Source organism: Heptranchias perlo, chromosome 9, assembly GCF_035084215.1.
Source record: "Heptranchias perlo isolate sHepPer1 chromosome 9, sHepPer1.hap1, whole genome shotgun sequence".
Taxonomy (NCBI): domain Eukaryota; kingdom Metazoa; phylum Chordata; class Chondrichthyes; order Hexanchiformes; family Hexanchidae; genus Heptranchias; species Heptranchias perlo.
Window position 1 is genome coordinate 45,250,827 of NC_090333.1, and position 19,350 is coordinate 45,270,176.

Genomic DNA, 19,350 nt, shown 5'->3' on the forward strand with positions numbered 1-19,350 from the left:
CGGACCTTTGGGAAAGGGAAGAAAGGAATCAGGACAGATAAGAGACGACAATAACAAATGTGTTTAGTTAGCTGCTTATTATTGCTGCAAGTGAAACAAATGCAACTCTTAAGTTATTCCATTTCACTGTTTAAGAAATAACCTAGATGTACAGCAATCACATGGTATTGATTAAAAAATTAAGGAATAAAATGTTTTTCACAAAAATGAATAGTAATTCACAACTGTTTTGAGTCACTGTGTATCTTCAGCACTGCTGTCAGTTCTGCTTTTCACTTCTCATATATATATATATATCATTTCCAACCGTGAGGTAGTCATACACATTACCGATATGGCATGAAATACTCCTGTTGAGTATGCATTCTTGTGACTATACTTTGGTCTCCAACTCATCTATTTCAATGGTGCAGTGATCTTTTTTGGTGCTGAGGCCTAACTCCATTTGTACATTATGGGATCCATCTGTGGCATCTGCATAGACTTGTTTGTTTGCCTTAATATCATTCGTGCATCCATTTCTCTGATAGGCCATGATCTGATGAATGCTTATGGGCTTTGTTTCACAAATCAGTGGAACCTAAATAAAAAAAAATATAGTGAGCAGATTAGACCGATCACTCACTGTAGCTGAACAATTTGATAAATTGTAGGTCGCTCAAGTAAAGATTAAGCTGCTTTGTCAAGTACATTTAAGGTGATAAGGGTAACATTTCACCTTCACTGCATGGGCAGTAATCTGGTGGACTGGATCACCAGTCCATTATAGAACCATCTGATTTTTATTCCATTGAAAGCAATGGATTGAAAATTGGGCAAATGATCCGATCTGCCAGATTATCACCCAATCAGTGAAGATGAAAATTTACTCCTAGGTCTTTATGCAGTCCAGGAATCAAAGAGAATAAAAAGGTAATGGATGGCATTATGGGATGCCAAGAGAGGAAGTGGAAGAAGTCCAGAACACAGCGTTGATTCAGTCAGCTGCCATATTTGAGGGAAGTATTGTCTAGTAGGAACTTGTGAGGCGCATTCTACATTCCTCTTGTGAGACTTACGAATCTTCTCCTCCACGTGAAAGGGTGGGATTGGCCTGTGCTACTCAGAGACTTTTGTTCCAGCAACTGGGCAGGGCATTTGGTTGACTGACCATCAAACATCCTCCAGAGAAACAGCGAGATGGCATGGGATACGCGTCATCACACATCCCATAGCAGCCACGATTGGCAGCCTTGGCCACCAGCCATGGCTACATCTCCCCCAATCAAAAGGATTTGTTGTGTGAACCTCTCACCAGGACACATCCTTCTCCAAATAGAAGTGCGTGATGATTGACATTGTAGAACTCTCCGTCATGCATCTGGTCCAGCCAGAAGTATGGAGAGTCTTGGGCCAGGCTTACATCCTTTTCCAGCTGAGAGGAGTAGTATTATACAGTGTAATAAGTGTCTCAGCTGCTGTGCCACTAGCCCATATACCTAAATGCAACATACTATGCTTTATGAAAGCTTATACTTTGTAGGGCCAATTCCATGGTTCCATGCTTCCAGCACATGGTGGCACTTGCAGCAAGCACATTGCAGGAATCACAAGCACACAGCCAGTGATTTTCCGCCCACTAAAATGAATGGATGGAAAATCACCCCTTATTTCTCACAATATTCTCTCTGCGAGTGTTGTTCCACTCTGGGAGCTTGGAATCAGCTCTTATATTTGAAACACAAATAGTAAATTCGAGGGTAAAATTTCCAGCGGGTGAAAGTGCTTTTTCAAGTTTCTATACCTGGTTGTCTCTTGGTAGTGTTCTCTCTCATGTAGATTGTGTGACAGCTGCATTCACATCACAGATCACATACAAATTAATGCATAATGGAGCAGCAATAAAATTACAGTGTAATCACAGCACACACGCAATGTGCTCCAGATCAGCTGCCGTAATTTCTGCGGGAAATCGGCAGAAACCCCATTTACATGTCAATCAGGGGTCTCTGCCGAAGCTACGATGGCTGATCGGGAGAACCCCCAAGGAAATTCCTGACGGAAATCAGATTCTCGTCTGGCAGGAATAGATATCTTAAAGCAGGACTGCTCCTTCATTGTTGCCACAATGACAGTGATTAGGATCAGTTGTTTGTGTTCCCCCCCCTCACTCTATTTGATAGAAAAGAGCAGATAATTAAAGATAATCATGTCAACATAACTGCAGAGTAAAGGGTATTGTGAGACAAAAGCAAAGCTTGTAGCTTCTTCAGTGATATCAAGAGCCGCTGCATGAGTAAATTATGATGGAGCACAGCATGAGGTCAGGAGAGTCATTTAGGAGATAAACAGGATCAGGCACTGATCTGAAATTACACAAAATTATCCAAAAAGTTTTCCATTTGCTAAAGGCTGCCACCAATAATGATCAAAAGGGTTCCTCTGGCTGGCGCCAATGACAGACTAGTTCAACAACAAACCCACAAGGGCATTCTTGAGATCTAGAGTGAGCACTATACTGAATTGGTGCCTGACCAAGCAGGCCATGGCGCCGAAATATCTGCATGGAGGTTGGAAAAACTGCTGGAGTATACTGTACAGATAGAAGGCCCTAATGAACCTGTTTGATGTGAGAAAGCAGTATGGGCACTGCATTGTCTGGCTGATGCTACTACAGCAGGCATGCTTGGGATTCATGCTGATGCTCCAAAAATTGCTCCAGTAAAGAAGGGGCGGGAGAGAAAACAGCAATGGTCTTGGTGAACAGTGCCAGAAGACTCAGATTTGCCTTGGAGCTGCCCCATTGAGGCCGGTATTATGATATTGTTTGAGGAACACAGAGCATACTTGTAGTTTCTATCCACAATAAAGGGGATTCAAGTGAGCATGAAAATAACCAAGGAATTTAACCGATATCAATGGTTCCTAAGTTCCTCTTCAGGTTGTTGTGGTATGTTTATTGGATGCTTTGGAGATGTGGTGCAATCAGAAAGGAATGGGCTGAATTTTGTTCTTGTGAGGAATATGTTGAACAGGTTGGCTTTATGTTGGAGAGGTTATGGCTTTATTCAAGATTGAAAAGCATGGCAAGGCCAAACGGAACACACTTACATTGCTTTCATTGATTCTCATAAGACTTTGACCTAATGTCTTGTGCCATGGTCATGAAGAAGTTGGAAGCTGTGGGAGTACATGCCAAATCTTGGAGCAGAAGTAATCCAAGATCCTTTTAAGGGTAGATGAGAGAATCACTGAACCTATTTCTCTGGAAAAAGGAGTGAGGTAAGGTTGTTCACTGTCACCCATTCTATTCAACATATATTATGTTTTGGACAATGTCATACGGAAGGGGATTGAAAGGGCTGATTTTAACTTTCGGTGGTGGCAGAAACTGTGGTAGTGGATCGGCTGCCCATTATACACTCACCCCATTTTTCTTTCCGTCGACTTCAATGGTAAGGAAAATCGGGCTGGGTATATAACAGGCGGCCAATCCACTACCGCCCTTAAAGAAGACGGGATATGTAAAGTATGCCCCACAGTATTAGGTAAACACTCTACGTGGGGTGCCCCACAGCATCTAACTGCATCAAGTGTAAGTCAGTGTTACTTTAATGCTGGGGTTTGCTTTGAAAACATCTCCCTCACAGTATTTCAAACTTTTAGCACTAGCTGAAAGGCGACATGCCATAGAGATCAGTAGGCATTAGACACAGTTTGATCACACTTACCATAATGCCACCAAACACAACTGCAGGCACTAGCACACCTACCTGGCAATGACAATGGGGAATTGGCACTACAGGTTCCAGGGGCATGATTTTAACTTGGAGCTGGGAACTCAGCGGGTGGGTGGATTTGCGTGTGGGGAACCCGGAAGTCAAGTGTGCGCGTTTAAATCTGCGATCGCAACTCGATTGCAGGCAATTATCTTTGTTTCCGGATTTTGCATCTCCAACCTATGCACACCTGAATGATGCAATTTAAAGCCCACTATTTAAAAGGCTAGTCCAAGAGTGGATTTTGAAGGAGAAAGGAGAAATGGAGTCCAGGAAAGCAAAGGCTGTCTCGAGATTTAATGATGCCTTCCTGGATGTACTGCAGGCTGCAGTGAGAGTCAGGATGAAGGTAATGTTTCCAATGGATGGCAGGAAGAAACCTGGCTCTGTAACCAAAAATGCTTGGCTGGAGGTAGAAGAAGAGGTGAGCAGCAGGAGCACGGTGCCCAGGTCTTGGGTTCAGTGCAGGAAGCATTTTAATGACCTACCAGGTCAGGAAAAGTGAGTACAGTTGGTGATTCATCCACATCCTGTGTTGTTCAACCACCATCTCGCCCTGCCACCCCGTCACTCTGTGTTGGCACGTTCACCCCATCACATCACTCCTCACACCCACTTAAGTGTCAGTAGCAGCAACCATCCTTCACTTTCTATGCACTTCCTCAATTGCTCATTTATTCACCCACCATTGCCACTCACCCCAATCCTGATGCATTGTGATGTATCTGTCTGATAGTCACCCTCTGAAGCATCTGTTTCATTGTAAGCCTCACCCAAAACAATACATCCATCGAGTGAATACATCACCTTCAGTCACTCTATTCTTTCTCCTCTTGTAGGAGAGGAGAGTGTAAAGCACAAGGGAGAGGAGCAGATCTGGAGGTGAAGGTGACAGGTGTGACGGAGGAGGCCGTGGAAATAAGTTGGACTGTCATATGCCTATCCATCGGAGATGGAGAGACTGGGAACCCACAGATGGCTGGTGACAAAACTTTAACATCTTTCAAACACATGATGAATTGATTTTATCAATGATGTAACTGTGCCAGTTCTCAGTATGGTCACTGAAAAGATTGTCACTTCTGTGATGAATCATTAATATCGCTTTCTGTTGTCTTCCAGGATCTTCACGCCTTCATGAGGAATCAGCAGAAATAGAAGAAAGCGATTCCTCAGAGGATTTCATTCATTCTGAGTGCACCATCACAGGACATACAGCCATGCACCAGAGCTAACACTCCCACTTCAGTGGGACCACTTACAAGGTTAGTTAGGTTTCTACCTGGTGAATCACAACTCACAAGTGAGCACGAGCAGACAGTGGGGGCAGGGGCAGCTGTGGAGAGTCTGCGTCGGAGGGTGCACTCCTCTCCAAGCTCTGCTCAGCTGGACACAGATGATGAACCCCGGGAGCCATCGAAGAGAAGGAGAATGATTGTGGTGCAGCAGCAACTTTGCAAGGTAATGTTAAAAGTGACATGTACACTCTCCACAATAGCGGAGAGGATGGAAAAGTCCAACTCCATCGCTAGTGGATTGGTGGTGCAGGTAAATGTGAGAATGTCTGCGATGGAAAGGTAGCTTCCATTGAGCTTCAGGCATGGCTCTCAAATGAGTCCATGCAGGCCTTGACTCTGGATGCCAACATGTCCACTGCCTTAAACAGGCAGACAGATACGTTGACCGTGGCCTTACAATGCGGCACATTTGCTCACCAGCCTACTGGCCAGCAGAGTGGTGGGAGTGATGTGGTGGTGGCCCAGGAGAGGGATGATGGTAAAAGGGTACATGGAAGTGGGGACCTGAGCAGCCTGCCTCTACCTCTGCTGAAGCTACAGGGGATGCACCACGTCGAAGCAGTAGAATGAGAATGGCTAAGCAATTGTAATTCACCAAGGGTATGCACAAGGGTATACAACATATATGCTATCATGTTGTTAATTTATATTTTTTTTGGTTATGTCACATTAAATTTAATAATTTCACCACCGCTGCCACGTCTTGGCCGTCACTGAGTCCATTTTGTGAATTCGCTCTTTCATGTGCTTCATCATGAATGCCAAGACATTATGCAACCCATTGGGCACGTGTATGCGTGGTTGAAGGCCTGTTTTGTGCAAACGGAGGGTGGGGGAGATGGGGGAGGGGGGGAGGGTTGGTGATGGTGGTTGTTCCAGGCGGCCTGAGTATTTCAAAGTCTTTAATTTGCAGATCTCATTATGAGAACCTGTCAGAGATGAGGGAATCCCTGGCATCATGGGCAGCTATGTGCACTGCTGCTCTGGCAATGGGTTCCCCATCTTCATTTTCTTCCTCCTCCTCATCCTCTTCTTCAGTGTTACCAGCAGATGAATATGCTTCATGAGCGCATTCGACCTCCTCCACCTGTAACCCTCTCTGCTGCACTACGTTGTGCAAGACACAGCACACGACGATTATTCTGCATACCCTCGCTGGCGAGTACTGAAAGGCTCCCCCAGATGGATCCAGGCACCTGAAACACAGCTTCAACATTCCTATGGCTTGTTCAATGACAGCGCAGGTGATGATGTGGCTCTGGTTGTACTGCTGCTGTGCCTCGTTGGTGGGGTTTCTCAAAGGTGTCATGAGTCACGTCTGCAGGGGGTATCCCTTGTCTTCAAGGAGCCATCTCTTATGTCTGTCTTCTGTGTGGAAGAGGGCCGGGATGTTAGACTCGTGAAAAATGGAGGAATCGTGGCAGCTGCCATGGAATTTGGCACACAGCTGCAGAAACCTCCGCCGGTGGTCACAAACGAGCTACGCCTTGATGGAGTGTTGGCCTATCGGTTGATGAACAGTCCTGAATTATGTGGCAGTCCTCAAATTGCTACGCGTGTGCAATCAATTGCATCCTGCATCCATGGGAAGCCAGCCAGAGAGTTGAAACTCACTGCCCTCTCAGGCTGGCTGATGTCATCGCAGGGGAAGTTGACATAGTTGGATGCCCTGGCAAACAAGCCATCCGTTACCTGTCTTATACACTTATGTGCAGATGACTGAGAGACCCTGGAAGGATCTGGAGGTGAAGAAATTGAGGGCAGTGGTTACTTTGAATGTGACGAGCAATGCGTGGCCACCAGGCCCAGCCAGGAGCAGCTCCTCTTGAAGGAGGCTGCAGATGTCTGCGACCACCTGCCGACTCAATCTCAGCCTGTGTAGGCACTGCTCCTTAGGGAGGTCGAGGAAGCTCAGCCTCTGCTTGTAGACCCTCTCACATGGGTAGTGCCTCCTGCGACGCTGGCCCCTGCTGTGGTCTCCTCTTTGCTCTTCCCCAGGTCCTTGTGATGCACCTCTGTCTTGTGCACCTGCAGATCCCAGAACTGCACGACATGCCTGCCGCGGGTGGTGATATGCCTCCTCCTCAGATGTTCTGCAGAACAAATCCATTGTGTCCCCTATCCTGATCTTATCAGTTTGAGGGGCTCCAAATTGTAGGTAAATATGTCTGAATACAAGAATTCTCAGTTTCAACGAAGAAATCTCAGTCTTAACACAAAGAACTCCCAGCCAAACATTTGTCTGAGAGAACTGAGCACCCAACTACAATACAGCACCTTCTATTGAGATGTGCCAATCACTGGTTTAAAGGGCCGAATGAGCTTCGGCTGCAACTCGCCTCCGTTTCTATGGCGTGTTTCAGAGGCCACGGGAGACACATTGAGGAGAAGTTAAATCCATTTCTGTTACAGAATCCACAAAAAGTTAAGTAGCTCACAAGTGTTTCAAGTACGTGAATTGGCCCTTTAAATATCGACCCACTGGCTTTAAGTGGCGATGGGCCTTCCTGTTGTGTGTGCATCCAAATGTGCCTGGGTTAAACTCAGAAATGGGCTCATTGGAGCCGGGATGCGGTCCCACTCCAAAAACTAACTATTTTTACTGCCCACCTGCCCCCAACCCACCTGTTCTTGGGGGTTAAAATTACCCATTACTTTATTGCAAGGGGGTTGGAGTACAAGAGAAAGGAAGTCTTACTACAGTTGTACAGGGCATTAGTGAGACCTCACCTGGGGTACTGCCTACAGTTTTGGTCTCCTTATCTAAGGAAGGATATACTTGCCTGAGAGGGGGTGCAATGAAGGTTCACTAGATTGATTCCTGGGATGAGAGGATTGTTCTATGAGGAGAGATTGAGTAGAATGGGTCTATACTCTCTGGAGTTTAGAAGAATGAGAGGTGATCTCATTGAAACATATATGATTCTGAGGGGACATGACAGGGTAGATGCTGAGAGATTGTTTCTCCTAGCTGGAGAGTCTAGAACTAGAGGGCATAGTCTCAGGATAAGGGGTCGGCCGTTTATGACTGAGATGAGGAGGAATTTCTTCACTCAGTGGATTGTGAATCTTTGGAATTCTCTACCTCAGAGGGCTGTGGATGCTGAGTCATTGAGTATATTCAAGGCTGAGATGGATAGATTTTTGGACTCTGGGGGAATCAAGGGATATGGGGATAGGGTGGGAAAGTGGAGTTGAGGTTGAAGATCAGCCATGATCTTATTAAATGCGGAGCAGGCTCGAGGGGCTGTATGGCCTACTCCTGCTCCTATTTCTTATCACCATAGAGTGTGTAACGTTTTGAGGTTTTTACCTATTTGGCCTGGAAGTGATTTTCATTTCATTTATATTATGAAGTTGATATGCAGTTAAATTCAGTTCACAAAGTGTAAAGTCCCAGACAAGCTATCTGTGATGCTGTTTAGGAAAAAAATAGTTGCAATACCAGATGAATCAGTCATCTCACAATTGTGTATTCTGACATTACTATCAGTCTGAGACAATAGGGAGCCGTCCAACATAACATAGAGATGTTCACATCTTTAATGTTAGAATGGTCTACATTCAAATGGTGTCCAGCAAGAGGCTTAACTAAACAGAAATTGTGGTTACCATAATTTCTACATCAAACGGGGAGGTTTCTCAAATGCGATGGTAATGTTTATTGGCAGCTTGGTGAGCCAATCCTTGACACAGAGGGGGGAGAGGTCAGCTTTCCTCTTTTTCCCTCCTCTCTCTCCGGAAAAGGCAGTATATAGCTTGAGCCTGGAACAATGTCACATTTCAGCGTTCTTTGGCCATTTTTCAGCTTTTTTTGGTCTCTTTTGCTGACGCGCATATGCGGGACGCTGATTTTGCTGCGCATGTGAATCACAGGTCACCAATTGCGCATGCACACCGCGCTGGTGTCTCCTCGCTAACATTCACTAAAAGCGCAGCCCTAAGGTCGAGCAAGAGCACGAGGGGAGAGGGAGGAGGAATGGGGTAGGGGGAGCAGGGGGGGTAGGAGAGCAGGAGCGGGGGGGAGCAGGAACATGGGGGGGGATAGCAGGAGCACTGGGGGGAAAAGAGCAGTGGGGGGAAAGCAGGAGCATGGGGGGGAGAGAGAGCAGTGGGGAAAGCAGGAGCACGGGGGGAGAGAGAGCAGTGGGGAAAGCAGGAGCACGGGGGGAGAGAGAGCAGTGGGGAAAGCAGGAGCACTGGGGGGAAAAGAGCAGTGGGGAAAGTAGGAGCATGGGGGGAGAGAGAGCAGTGGGGAAAGCAGAAGCATGGGGGGAGAGAGAGCAGTGGGGAAAGCAGGAGCACGGGGGGAGAGAGAGCAGTGGGGAAAGCAGGAGCACGGGGGGAGAGAGAGCAGTGGGGAAAGCAGGAGCACGGGGGGAGAGAGAGCAGTGGGGAAAGCAGGAGCATGGGGGGGAGAGAGAGCAGTGGGGAAAGCAGGAGCATGGGGGGGAGAGAGAGCAGTGGGGAAAGCAGGAGCATGGGGGGGAGAGAGAGCAGTGGGGAAAGCAGGAGCATGGGGGGAGGGAAAGCTGGAGAATGGGGGGGTGAGAGGGCAGTGGGGGAAGCAGGAGCACGGGGGGAGAGAGAGCAGTGGGGGAAGCAGGAGCACGGGGGGAGAGAGAGCAGTGGGGAAAGCAGGAGCACTGGGGGGAAAAGAGCAGTGGGGAAAGTAGGAGCATGGGGGGAGAGAGAGCAGTGGGGAAAGCAGAAGCATGGGGGGAGAGAGAGCAGTGGGGAAAGCAGGAGCACGGGGGGAGAGAGAGCAGTGGGGAAAGCAGGAGCACGGGGGGAGAGAGAGCAGTGGGGAAAGCAGGAGCACGGGGGGAGAGAGAGCAGTGGGGAAAGCAGGAGCATGGGGGGGAGAGAGAGCAGTGGGGAAAGCAGGAGCATGGGGGGGAGAGAGAGCAGTGGGGAAAGCAGGAGCATGGGGGGGAGAGAGAGCAGTGGGGAAAGCAGGAGCATGGGGGGAGGGAAAGCTGGAGAATGGGGGGGTGAGAGGGCAGTGGGGGAAGCAGGAGCACGGGGGGAGAGAGAGCAGTGGGGGAAGCAGGAGCACGGGGGGGGGGAGAGAGCAGTGGGGAAAGTAGGACCGCGGGGGGGGGCGAGAGAGCGCAGTGGGGAAAGTAGGACCACGGTGGGGGGGGAGAGAGCAGTGGGGAAAGTAGGACCGCGGGGGGGGGGAGAGAGCAGTGGGGAAAGTAGGACCACGGGGGGGGGGAGAGAGCGCAGTGGGGAAAGTAGGACCACGGTGGGGGGGGAGAGAGCAGTGGGGAAAGTAGGACCGCGGGGGGGGGGAGAGAGCGCAGTGGGGAAAGTAGGACCACGGGGGGGGGAGAGAGCAGTGGGGAAAGTAGGACCACGGGCGGGGGAGAGAGCAGTGGGGAAAGTAGGACCACGGGGGGGGGGAGAGAGCGCAGTGGGGAAAGTAGGATCACGGTGGGGGGAGAGAGCAGTGGGGAAAGTAGGACCACGGGGGGGGGGGAGAGAGCGCAGTGGGGAAAGTAGGATCACGGTGGGGGGAGAGAGCAGTGGGGAAAGTAGGACCGCTGTGGGGGGGGGGAGAGCGCAGTGGGGAAAGTAGGACCACGGGGGGGGGGGGGGAGAGCGCAGTGGGGAAAGTAGGATCACGGTGGGGGGAGAGAGCAGTGGGGAAAGTAGGACCACGGGGGGGGGGGAGAGAGCAGTGGGGAAAGTAGGACCGCTGTGGGGGGGGGGAGAGCGCAGTGGGGAAAGTAGGACCACGGGGGGGGGGGGGGGAGAGCGCAGTGGGGAAAGTAGGATCACGGTGGGGGGAGAGAGCAGTGGGGAAAGTAGGACCGCGGGGGGGGGGGGGGAGAGCGCAGTGGGGAAAGTAGGATCACGGTGGGGGGAGAGAGCAGTGGGGAAAGTAGGACCACGGCGGGGAGAGAGAGCAGTGGGGAAAGTAGGACCACGAGGGGGAGAGAGAGCACAAGGAGGAGAGCAGGAGCACGGGGGGGGGGGGGGGGGGGAGAGCAGAAGCCTGGAGGGAGCAGAGCACTGGTGGGCGGTGGGGGGAGGAAGCAGGAGCATGGGGGGGGGAGAGAGCAGTGGGGGAAGCAGGAGCATGGGGGGGTGCAGAGCATGGAGAGAGTTGGGGGGGGGGGGAAATGTGATCCAGGTCTAAAGACAGGAAAGAGAGGGAGAACATGGACCAGGTGGGGAGATGGATCAGGATCTCCTCACATGCGCGGCAAGTGACGTCATTGGATGGCCCGAAATCTGGAAGTTAGGTCACAGTGTCACTATTCACTTTGTAATGTAAAATACTCCCCACTTTCTACCCAATAAACCTGAAAACAATCTATGACCCGCACACAATGCCCCATCAGTCACCGCAGCCCTCTCCCAGAGTGTTTAGTTTGACGGAGTGATTAGTGACAATGTGGGTACTTACAGTTTTCCATTGACCTGTGACACAAGGAGCAGAGCACTGCAGGGGGATGGGGGGGGAGCAGGAGCCCAGAGGGAGTGGAGCACTGGGTAGTTGCTGCCCTTGCGCCAGGCCACCCGATGACGTCACTCTCAGCGCAAGTTAAAAAGCTACGGCTCCGCTAGTGATGTCACTTCCAATGATGTCACCCTCACCCTTTCTCATTGAATGAAATGCGCCTCATTAAAACAATCTTGCAGCTTAAATTATGTAAAATAGTCAATGCCGTGGATTTGTCAAATTCAGCCTCAGGTAAACGGCTGCAGCCCGCCGTATGATCTTGCAGTGCTTGTTCATGGGGCCACATATTTGAAGGGGCCCACTAGTCAATTGCTGGGTTGGCCTGGCGTGAAGTGTTTTCAGAGTCAAAGCGAGGTGGGAGGTTCTCAATGTGGAAGCCTCATTCCTCCAGCAGACAGGGGAGTTTCATGGGAGTTTTTACAGATTATTCTGATAGTGTGCCATGCTTGACTCTAGGTTCACAACAACGGGCACAAATTGGTGCCATGCAGCCCTCTATTGAGTGGGGCCTGGTGTGCCAGACTGGCCAGTCCTGATAGCTATTTCATTCACCTGCTTGTCCATTTGGGTCAGCCCTAAACCAGGGAAGTGGCTACTGTGCTGCTCATCTGCTTGGCCATAGAACTAGTTTTGTGACTCCTCACTGAGTTCTCTTGGTGCCTGACACTTCAACAATTACCACCCACCTCCGGGTGGGCAAAGACCAAAATTCTGTGAGAATCGCAGTAAAGCCTTTACAATGGCAGCAGTCAGCTCTGGACGATGTGCAGGCAAACACTGCGATATTGAAGAGCATCACAACATTAATGCACAAGTCAGTTGGTTGTTCTTTGCATCCCTCAAAGGTGTTGAATGCTTAGAGAAAGAAACATCTGAGCAGCATGGTGCCTCCAGAAGGAGCTTTCCTACACCTCATCCACCCATCTGTCATGGCATTTTGTTTACTCAAGCAACAGTTAAGAAGTAACAAAAAGTGTAGACAAGGGTAACATAGTAGATGTAATATATTTGGATTTTCAAAAGGCCTTCGATAAAGTACCACATTGTAGATTCATGGCTAAGGTCAGAGCATGTGGAGTCAGAGGTAGGTAGCAGGCTGGATAGCAAGCTGGCTATAAATCAGAAAACAGAGAGTAGGGGTCAAGGGTAGCTACTCAGACTGGCAAAAGGTGGGAAGTGGTGTTCCACAGGGATCAGTGCTGGGACCACTGTTGTTCACAATTTAAATTAACAATTTGGATTCAGGAATCGGAAGTACAATTCCAATATTTGTGGATGACATCAAATTGGGGGGTATAGTTAATAAAAAGGAAGAATGCATCAAAATGCAATAGGACGTTAATAAACTTGCAGAATGGACATGTCATTGATAAATGAATTTCAATATAGATAAGTGTGAGGTGGTGCATTTGGATAGGAGGAATAAAGAGGCCACATATTGCTTGGATAATAAAAGTCTAAACCGGATAGAGGAGCAAAGGGATCTCAGGGCACAGATACACAAATCACTAAAAGTAGTGACGCAGGTTAATAAGACCATAAAAAAGGCAAATCAAGCACTGGGGTTCATTTCTATAGAGATAGAATTGAAATGCAAAAAAGTTATGTTAAACTTGTATAGAACCTTGGCTAGACCACACTTGGGGTATTGTACACAGTTTTGGTCTCCATATTATAGAAAGGATGTAGTGGCATTGGAGAAGGTGCAAAAAAGATTCATAAAGATGATACCAGAACTGAGAGGATATCCTTATCAGGAAAGACTGAACAGGCTGGGTCTCTTCTCTAGAAAAGAGAAGGATGAGGAGTGACCTGATAGAGGTCTTTAAGATAATGATGGTGTTGGTAGGGTAGACATAGAGAAAATGTTTCCACTTGTGGGGGAGTCCAAAACTAGAGGTCATAAATATAAAATAGTCACTAATAAATCCAATAGGGAATTCAGGAGAAACTTCTTAACCCAAAGAATGGTAAGAATGTGGAACGTGCTACCACAAGGAGTAGTTGAGGCAAATAGTATAGATACATTTAAGGGGAAGCTAGATAAGCACATGATGAAGAAAGGAATAGAAGAATATCCTGATAGGGTTAGATGAAGCAGGGAGGGAGGAGGCGCTATACCAGAGCATAAACGCTGGTATAGACCAGAAACAGGCCATTCAGCCCAACAGATGCATGCCAGTGTTTATGCTCCACATGAGCCTCCTCCCATCCTTCTTCATCTAACCCTATCAACATATCCTTCTATTCCCTTCTCCCTCATGTGTTTATGTAGTTTCCCCTTAAATGCATCTATGCTAGTCACCTCAACCATTCCATGTGGTAGCGAGTTCCACATTTTAACCACTGTCTGGATGAAGAAGTTTCGCCTGAATTCCCTATTGGATTTGTTAATGACTATCTTATATTTATGGCCCCTAGTTCTGGTCTCCCCAATTTGCCAATTACATGCCCATTCTGCAAGCTTATTAATGTCTTCCTGTATTTTGTCGCAGTTCTCCTCAGTATTAACTATACCCCCCAATTTGGTGTCGTCTGAAAATTTTGAAATTGTACTTCCGATTCCCAATCATTTATGTAAATGATGAACAACAGTGGTCCCAGCATCGATCCTTATGGAACGCCACTTCCCATCTTTTGCCAGTTTGACTAACTACCTTTAACCCTTACTCTCTGTTTTCTGTTTTATAGCGAGCTTGCTATCCATTCTGCCACCTGTCCCCTGACTCCACATGCTCTGATCTTAATCATGAGACTACTAAGCGGTACCTTATCGACGGCCTTTAGAAAATCCAAAAATATCACATCTACTGCATTACCCTTGTAGACCCTTTCTGTTACTTCTTCAAAGAATTCAGTAAGGTTGGTCAAGCATGACCTTCCCTTTTGAAATCCATGCTGACTATTCTTCATTATATTTTCAGTTTCTAGCTGTTTTTCTATTACATCTTTGAGTAAGGATTCCCTTATCTTTCCTACCACTGATGTTAAGTTAATTGGTCTCCAGTTCCCTAGGGACCTAGGCTTGTTCTATCCCTGTTTTTAAATAGGTATCATATTAGCTGTCCGCCAGTCGTCTGGCAGTATTCCCTTTCCTAATGAATTTTTACATATATGTAATGTCGAATGGCCTGTTTCTGTGCTGTAGCTTCGATGTAACTCGATACATCCATTCAGGGAGGTGGTATTACTGACAAAAAGAAGATATTACTGGGTGGATCCCAGAGCAGCAGTGAGCAGGAGGAGCTGGGAGGCAAATTTGAGGAGACATCTGTCTCTCCCCAGGGGTGACGTAAGCAAGAGGCCTGAGCTGAGGATTCCAAGACCAAGATCTCAGGGGTGTGGGCTTTTAAAGATCAATGGTTCAGGAGCATTGGTCTCACATGCAGGGATTGGAGACATTCTCTTCTCTCTCGGTGCTGATGATGGGACAATTGGAGCATCCCAGAATCCACAGCTGCAATGCAATGAGGGAGGCAGGACATGAGGTGACCCTGGTGACTGTGGAAGACCAGGAGGTCAATGTAGCTGCCAGCTAGACATTAGGAGGAGGGTATAAGAGCTGTTATCACTTCTATAGTGGCAACAATTACTGCTTGCATAGATGGCAGTCTTACAAAGTAACCTTGACTGCTCAAAAATTACAGCGTCAACATAGTAGACGTGACTCCCTGTCAAATCCATGTTCCAGAATCACACCCCTGTTTGCTTGCATTTAGTCACTCTCGCCCCACCCCGCTCCTCTGTCCATTTGATTCCCATGGGTACGCTGCCAGCAGAATGATCAGGGCCACAGAGGAGTCATTGGAGGGAAATCATGGCAGAAATCGAAGTGGCCAGTTCTGGTGAGGAGTTTTGGCAGAGGTGGCATGTCCCACTTCAATTGCCAGATCACCACCCAGAAGTGGGTGGTTTTCATAAGGAAAGTCCAGGCCTTTATTTCACAGGAAGTTATGACCGGTCTGCTGCTCAGACTACACCTTGACTCCCTTGTGCAGTGCTGGTCACCGAGGCACAAGGGAGCAACTGATGTGCTGTGGCCAGTGGAGAGAAAAGCCACAAGGAGGATCACTAGTATAGGAGAAATCAACATAGATTCAAATGTAGGAACGATATCAAAAAATCATTCTTCACACAAAGAGGGACTGACACTTGATTCAAGGTGAGCCAAATGGCCTTGCTCATCCATAGTTATCTTGTGATTTTTTTTTTGAAAGACGAAGCGAAGGAGAAATGGAAGGAGGATGAGCAGCTTTCATAGATACACATAACCCAACTGGCAGAGCAGCTGTAGGAATGACTGAGCAGTTTGTGTTGCCTGCAATTCCCAACAGCTATCACTCGTATTCCCAAAGACACTGCGTTATCTGCAGCTGTGGAGTAGCAGGCAATGCCTGTCTGTCGGCCCTATGCCTGTCCGCCATCTTTCCCACAATTCCATGTTTGAACCTCTCCATTCAGGTTTCGGCCCTAATCAGAGTCAAAAGTGACATTCTCTGTGACTGTGGCCGTGGTGCACTATCCTTCCTCATCTTTGTATCAGTAGTTTTTAAACACGGTTAACCACACAATCCTTCTTCTATGCCTCTCCTCCGTTGTCCAGCTGAGTGGGAATGCCCTTGCTTTGTTCCACTATTACCTATCCAGTCGTAGCCAGAGAATCTCCTGCAATGACTTCACTTCCCGCCCCTGCACCGTTACCTCTGGAGCCCCCCATGGATCTATCCTGGGCCCCATCCTATTTCTCATCTACATGCTGCCCCTTGGCGACATCATCCAAAGACATGACGTCAGGTTACACTTGCATACTGATGACACCCACCTCTACCTCACCACCACCACTTCTCTCGAGCCCTCCACTGCCTCTGTATTGTCAGACTGCTTGTCCAACATCCAGTCTTGGATGAACTGCAAATTCCTCCAATTAAAAATTGGGAAGACCAAAGACATTGTCTTTGGTCCCCGCCACAAACTCTGTTCTCTCGCTATTGATTCCACCCCGGTCCCTGGCCACAGTCTCAGGCTGAAACAGACTGTTCGCAACCTCGGCATCCTATTTAACCCTGAGCTGAGCTTCCGACCCCATATCCTCTCCATCACAAAGACCACCTTTTTCCATCTCCACAACAGCGTCCGTCTCAGACCCTGCCTCAGCCCATCTGAAACCCTCATCCTTTTTTACCACCAGACTCGACTATTCCAATGCTCTCCTGGCTAGTGTTATCACTGTGCATTCTCTGAACTCGGTGGTGTTAGTGCTGTGCATTCTCTGAACTCGGTGGTGTTAGTGCTGTGCGTTCTCTGAACTCGGTGTTGTTAGTGCTGTGCAGTCTCTGAACTCGGTGGTATTAGTGCTGTGCATTCTCTGAACTCGGTGGTGTTAGTGCTGTGCATTCTCTGAACTCGGTGGTGTTAGTGCTGTGCATTCTCTGAACTCAGTGGTGTTAGTGCTGTGCGTTCTCTGAACTCGGTGGTGTTAGTGCTGTGCATTCTCTGAACTCGGTGGTGTTAGTGCTGTGCGTTCTCTGAACTCGGTGGTGTTAGTGCTGTGCATTCTCTGAACTTGGTAGTGTTAGTGCTGTGCGTTCTCTGAACTCGGTGTTGTTAGTGCTGTGCGTTCTCTGAACTCGGTGTTGTTAGTGCTGTGCATTCTCTGAACTCGGTGGTGTTAGTGCTGTGCGTTCTCTGAACTCGGTGGTGTTAGTGCTGTGCGTTCTCTGAACTCGGTGGTGTTAGTGCTGTGCGTTCTCTGAACTCGGTAATGTTAGTGCTGTGCATTCTCTGAACTCGGTGATGTTATCACTGTGCGTTCTCTGAACTCGGTGGTGTTAGTGCTGTGCGTTCTCTGAACTCGGTGGTGTTAGTGCTGTGCGTTCTCTGAACTCGGTGGTGTTAGTGCTGTGCATTCTCTGAACTCGGTGGTGTTAGTGCTGTGCATTCTCTGAACTCGGTGATGTTATCACTGTGCATTCTCTGAACTCGGTGATGTTAGTGCTGTGCATTCTCTGAACTCGGTGGTGTTAGTGCTGTGCGTTCTCTGAACTCGGTGTTGTTATCACTGTGCATTCTCTGAACTCGGTGGTGTTAGTGCTGTGCGTTCTCTGAACTCGGTGGTATTAGTGCTGTGCGTTCTCAGAACTCGGTAGTGTCAGCACTGTGCGCTCTTGGAGCTCCGAAGCATTAGCGCAGTCTGTTCTCTGAAATCAGTAGTGTTAGTGCTGTGCATTGTCTGAATTCGATAGTGTTATGGCTGTCTCTTCTCTGAAATCAGTAATGTTAGCCCAGACTGCCTTGTCTGAACTCTGTAGCCTTCCTGACAATGACTGGATCAAATTAAACATTCCAGACAAAGTGTTGGGTGAGTATTGTCCTCCCACTTCCTCTCGGTGAGAATAAGAAAATGAAGTGTTTGCACCAAAGATTAGACGCAGCCCATTTTCTTCAAAAAGGATCTATGTTAAAATTTGAGTTATTTTATAACGTGCTTTGAGTTAAAGCTTGCTTTAACAGGGTTAGTTTCTCCGGACAGCTCTATGCTGTGTTCTGAATCCAAAGTTAATTGAAAAGTGGTTAATATGCTAATTGGAAGTTGTTTTTCCCATAGAGCAAACAATAATTGATTTAGTGGTTTGTCTCTGTAAGAATTTTAATCTCGTCTTGACTGTGAACAGTCAGGAAAAAAGAGCAGAGACACCAAGAAAGGCAGTCTGGTGTTTGGAAGCACAGCTGACAAGACAGTCAGACAGCAAAAGGCTGCAATGGGACAGAAGTTCTGCCTAGGGACTGTGGGACGGAATGCAGAGAGATTATTCTGTTTAAGTAAGATGACCCACTGAAGTGGGATAGTGTTCCATGTTCTTGAAGTACATAACCTCTTGGAAAGGAGATCATATGCAAACTGTTGGTGCTTAAAAGCCAGTCAGCAGTCATCTTGAAGGCCAGACACTAACGTTTAAAATAAGCATGTTCTAGAACATGGAGAAAAACATGTCAAAAGGATGAACAGGTAACCATATATGGAGTTGAAGAGATCTAGCTGAAAATGGAGGGTACACGTAAACTAACTGAAGACAACAAAAAAAAAATCAGAATAGCTGAAAAATAAAGTCTAAAATATTTGGTCAGGCAACATAGATATGAATAAAGCAAACAGAAAGATCTGTAAGTTAATCCGTATGGGGGAATTTTCTGGTCCCAGCGCCAAAACAGCGAGCCTGCTGTTTTCACTGAATACCAACTTCCCATGATTTAGTATATTCAAATTTATGTCTGTGAGCTCCAAACTTTTAAAGGGTGATTTCCAGCTCCAATTCCCTCTGGTGAGCTCCTGTCAGGCTTAATGAACTCAGGCTGGGAATATATGTGGAGATTTATCACACCGTCTGGCTTAAGACTTAGCTTCATGCCAAAGTACTGTTGTGTTGGAATTGCTGCCATATTCACACCTTCTCATTTATTAAAGGGAGAGGATTCTCTCTCCATTTCAATCTTTCACTTCTTTCCCTATTTTATCAATACTTCTGAACGTTTCCTTCTGAGCTCCAAATTCTCTATTTTAAATTTTCTTCTTCCACACTGTGTCCTCTGTTGAATTCATGAATCAATGGTCTATCTCCTAATATCCATTATTCTACTCCAACATCTCAAAACTATGAAACTTCTTACCCCTCAGTCTTCCCTTTATACTACAATCTACAGGCTTTCAGATCCAAAGCATGGCATCACCTAATCACTAAATTCTTGATTTATCTTGTCTTTTCCCTGCTCTTTTTAACTTTGATAGTGTCCTGCATTATAGAACTTGACCCTATACCTAGAT

General features: G+C 47.5%; 1 protein-coding gene across 1 annotated transcript in view; it reads right to left on the minus strand.

The window, feature by feature from the left end:
* Window positions 1-373: 373 nt before the first annotated feature.
* The window catches only part of slc1a7a (solute carrier family 1 member 7a), a 77,746-nt gene continuing 58,769 nt past the window's right edge, over window positions 374-19,350 (minus strand). The window contains exon 11 of the mRNA XM_067989709.1: window positions 374-580. Coding sequence (XP_067845810.1) covers window positions 374-580 — 207 coding nt within the window. The remainder of the gene's footprint in view (window positions 581-19,350) is intronic.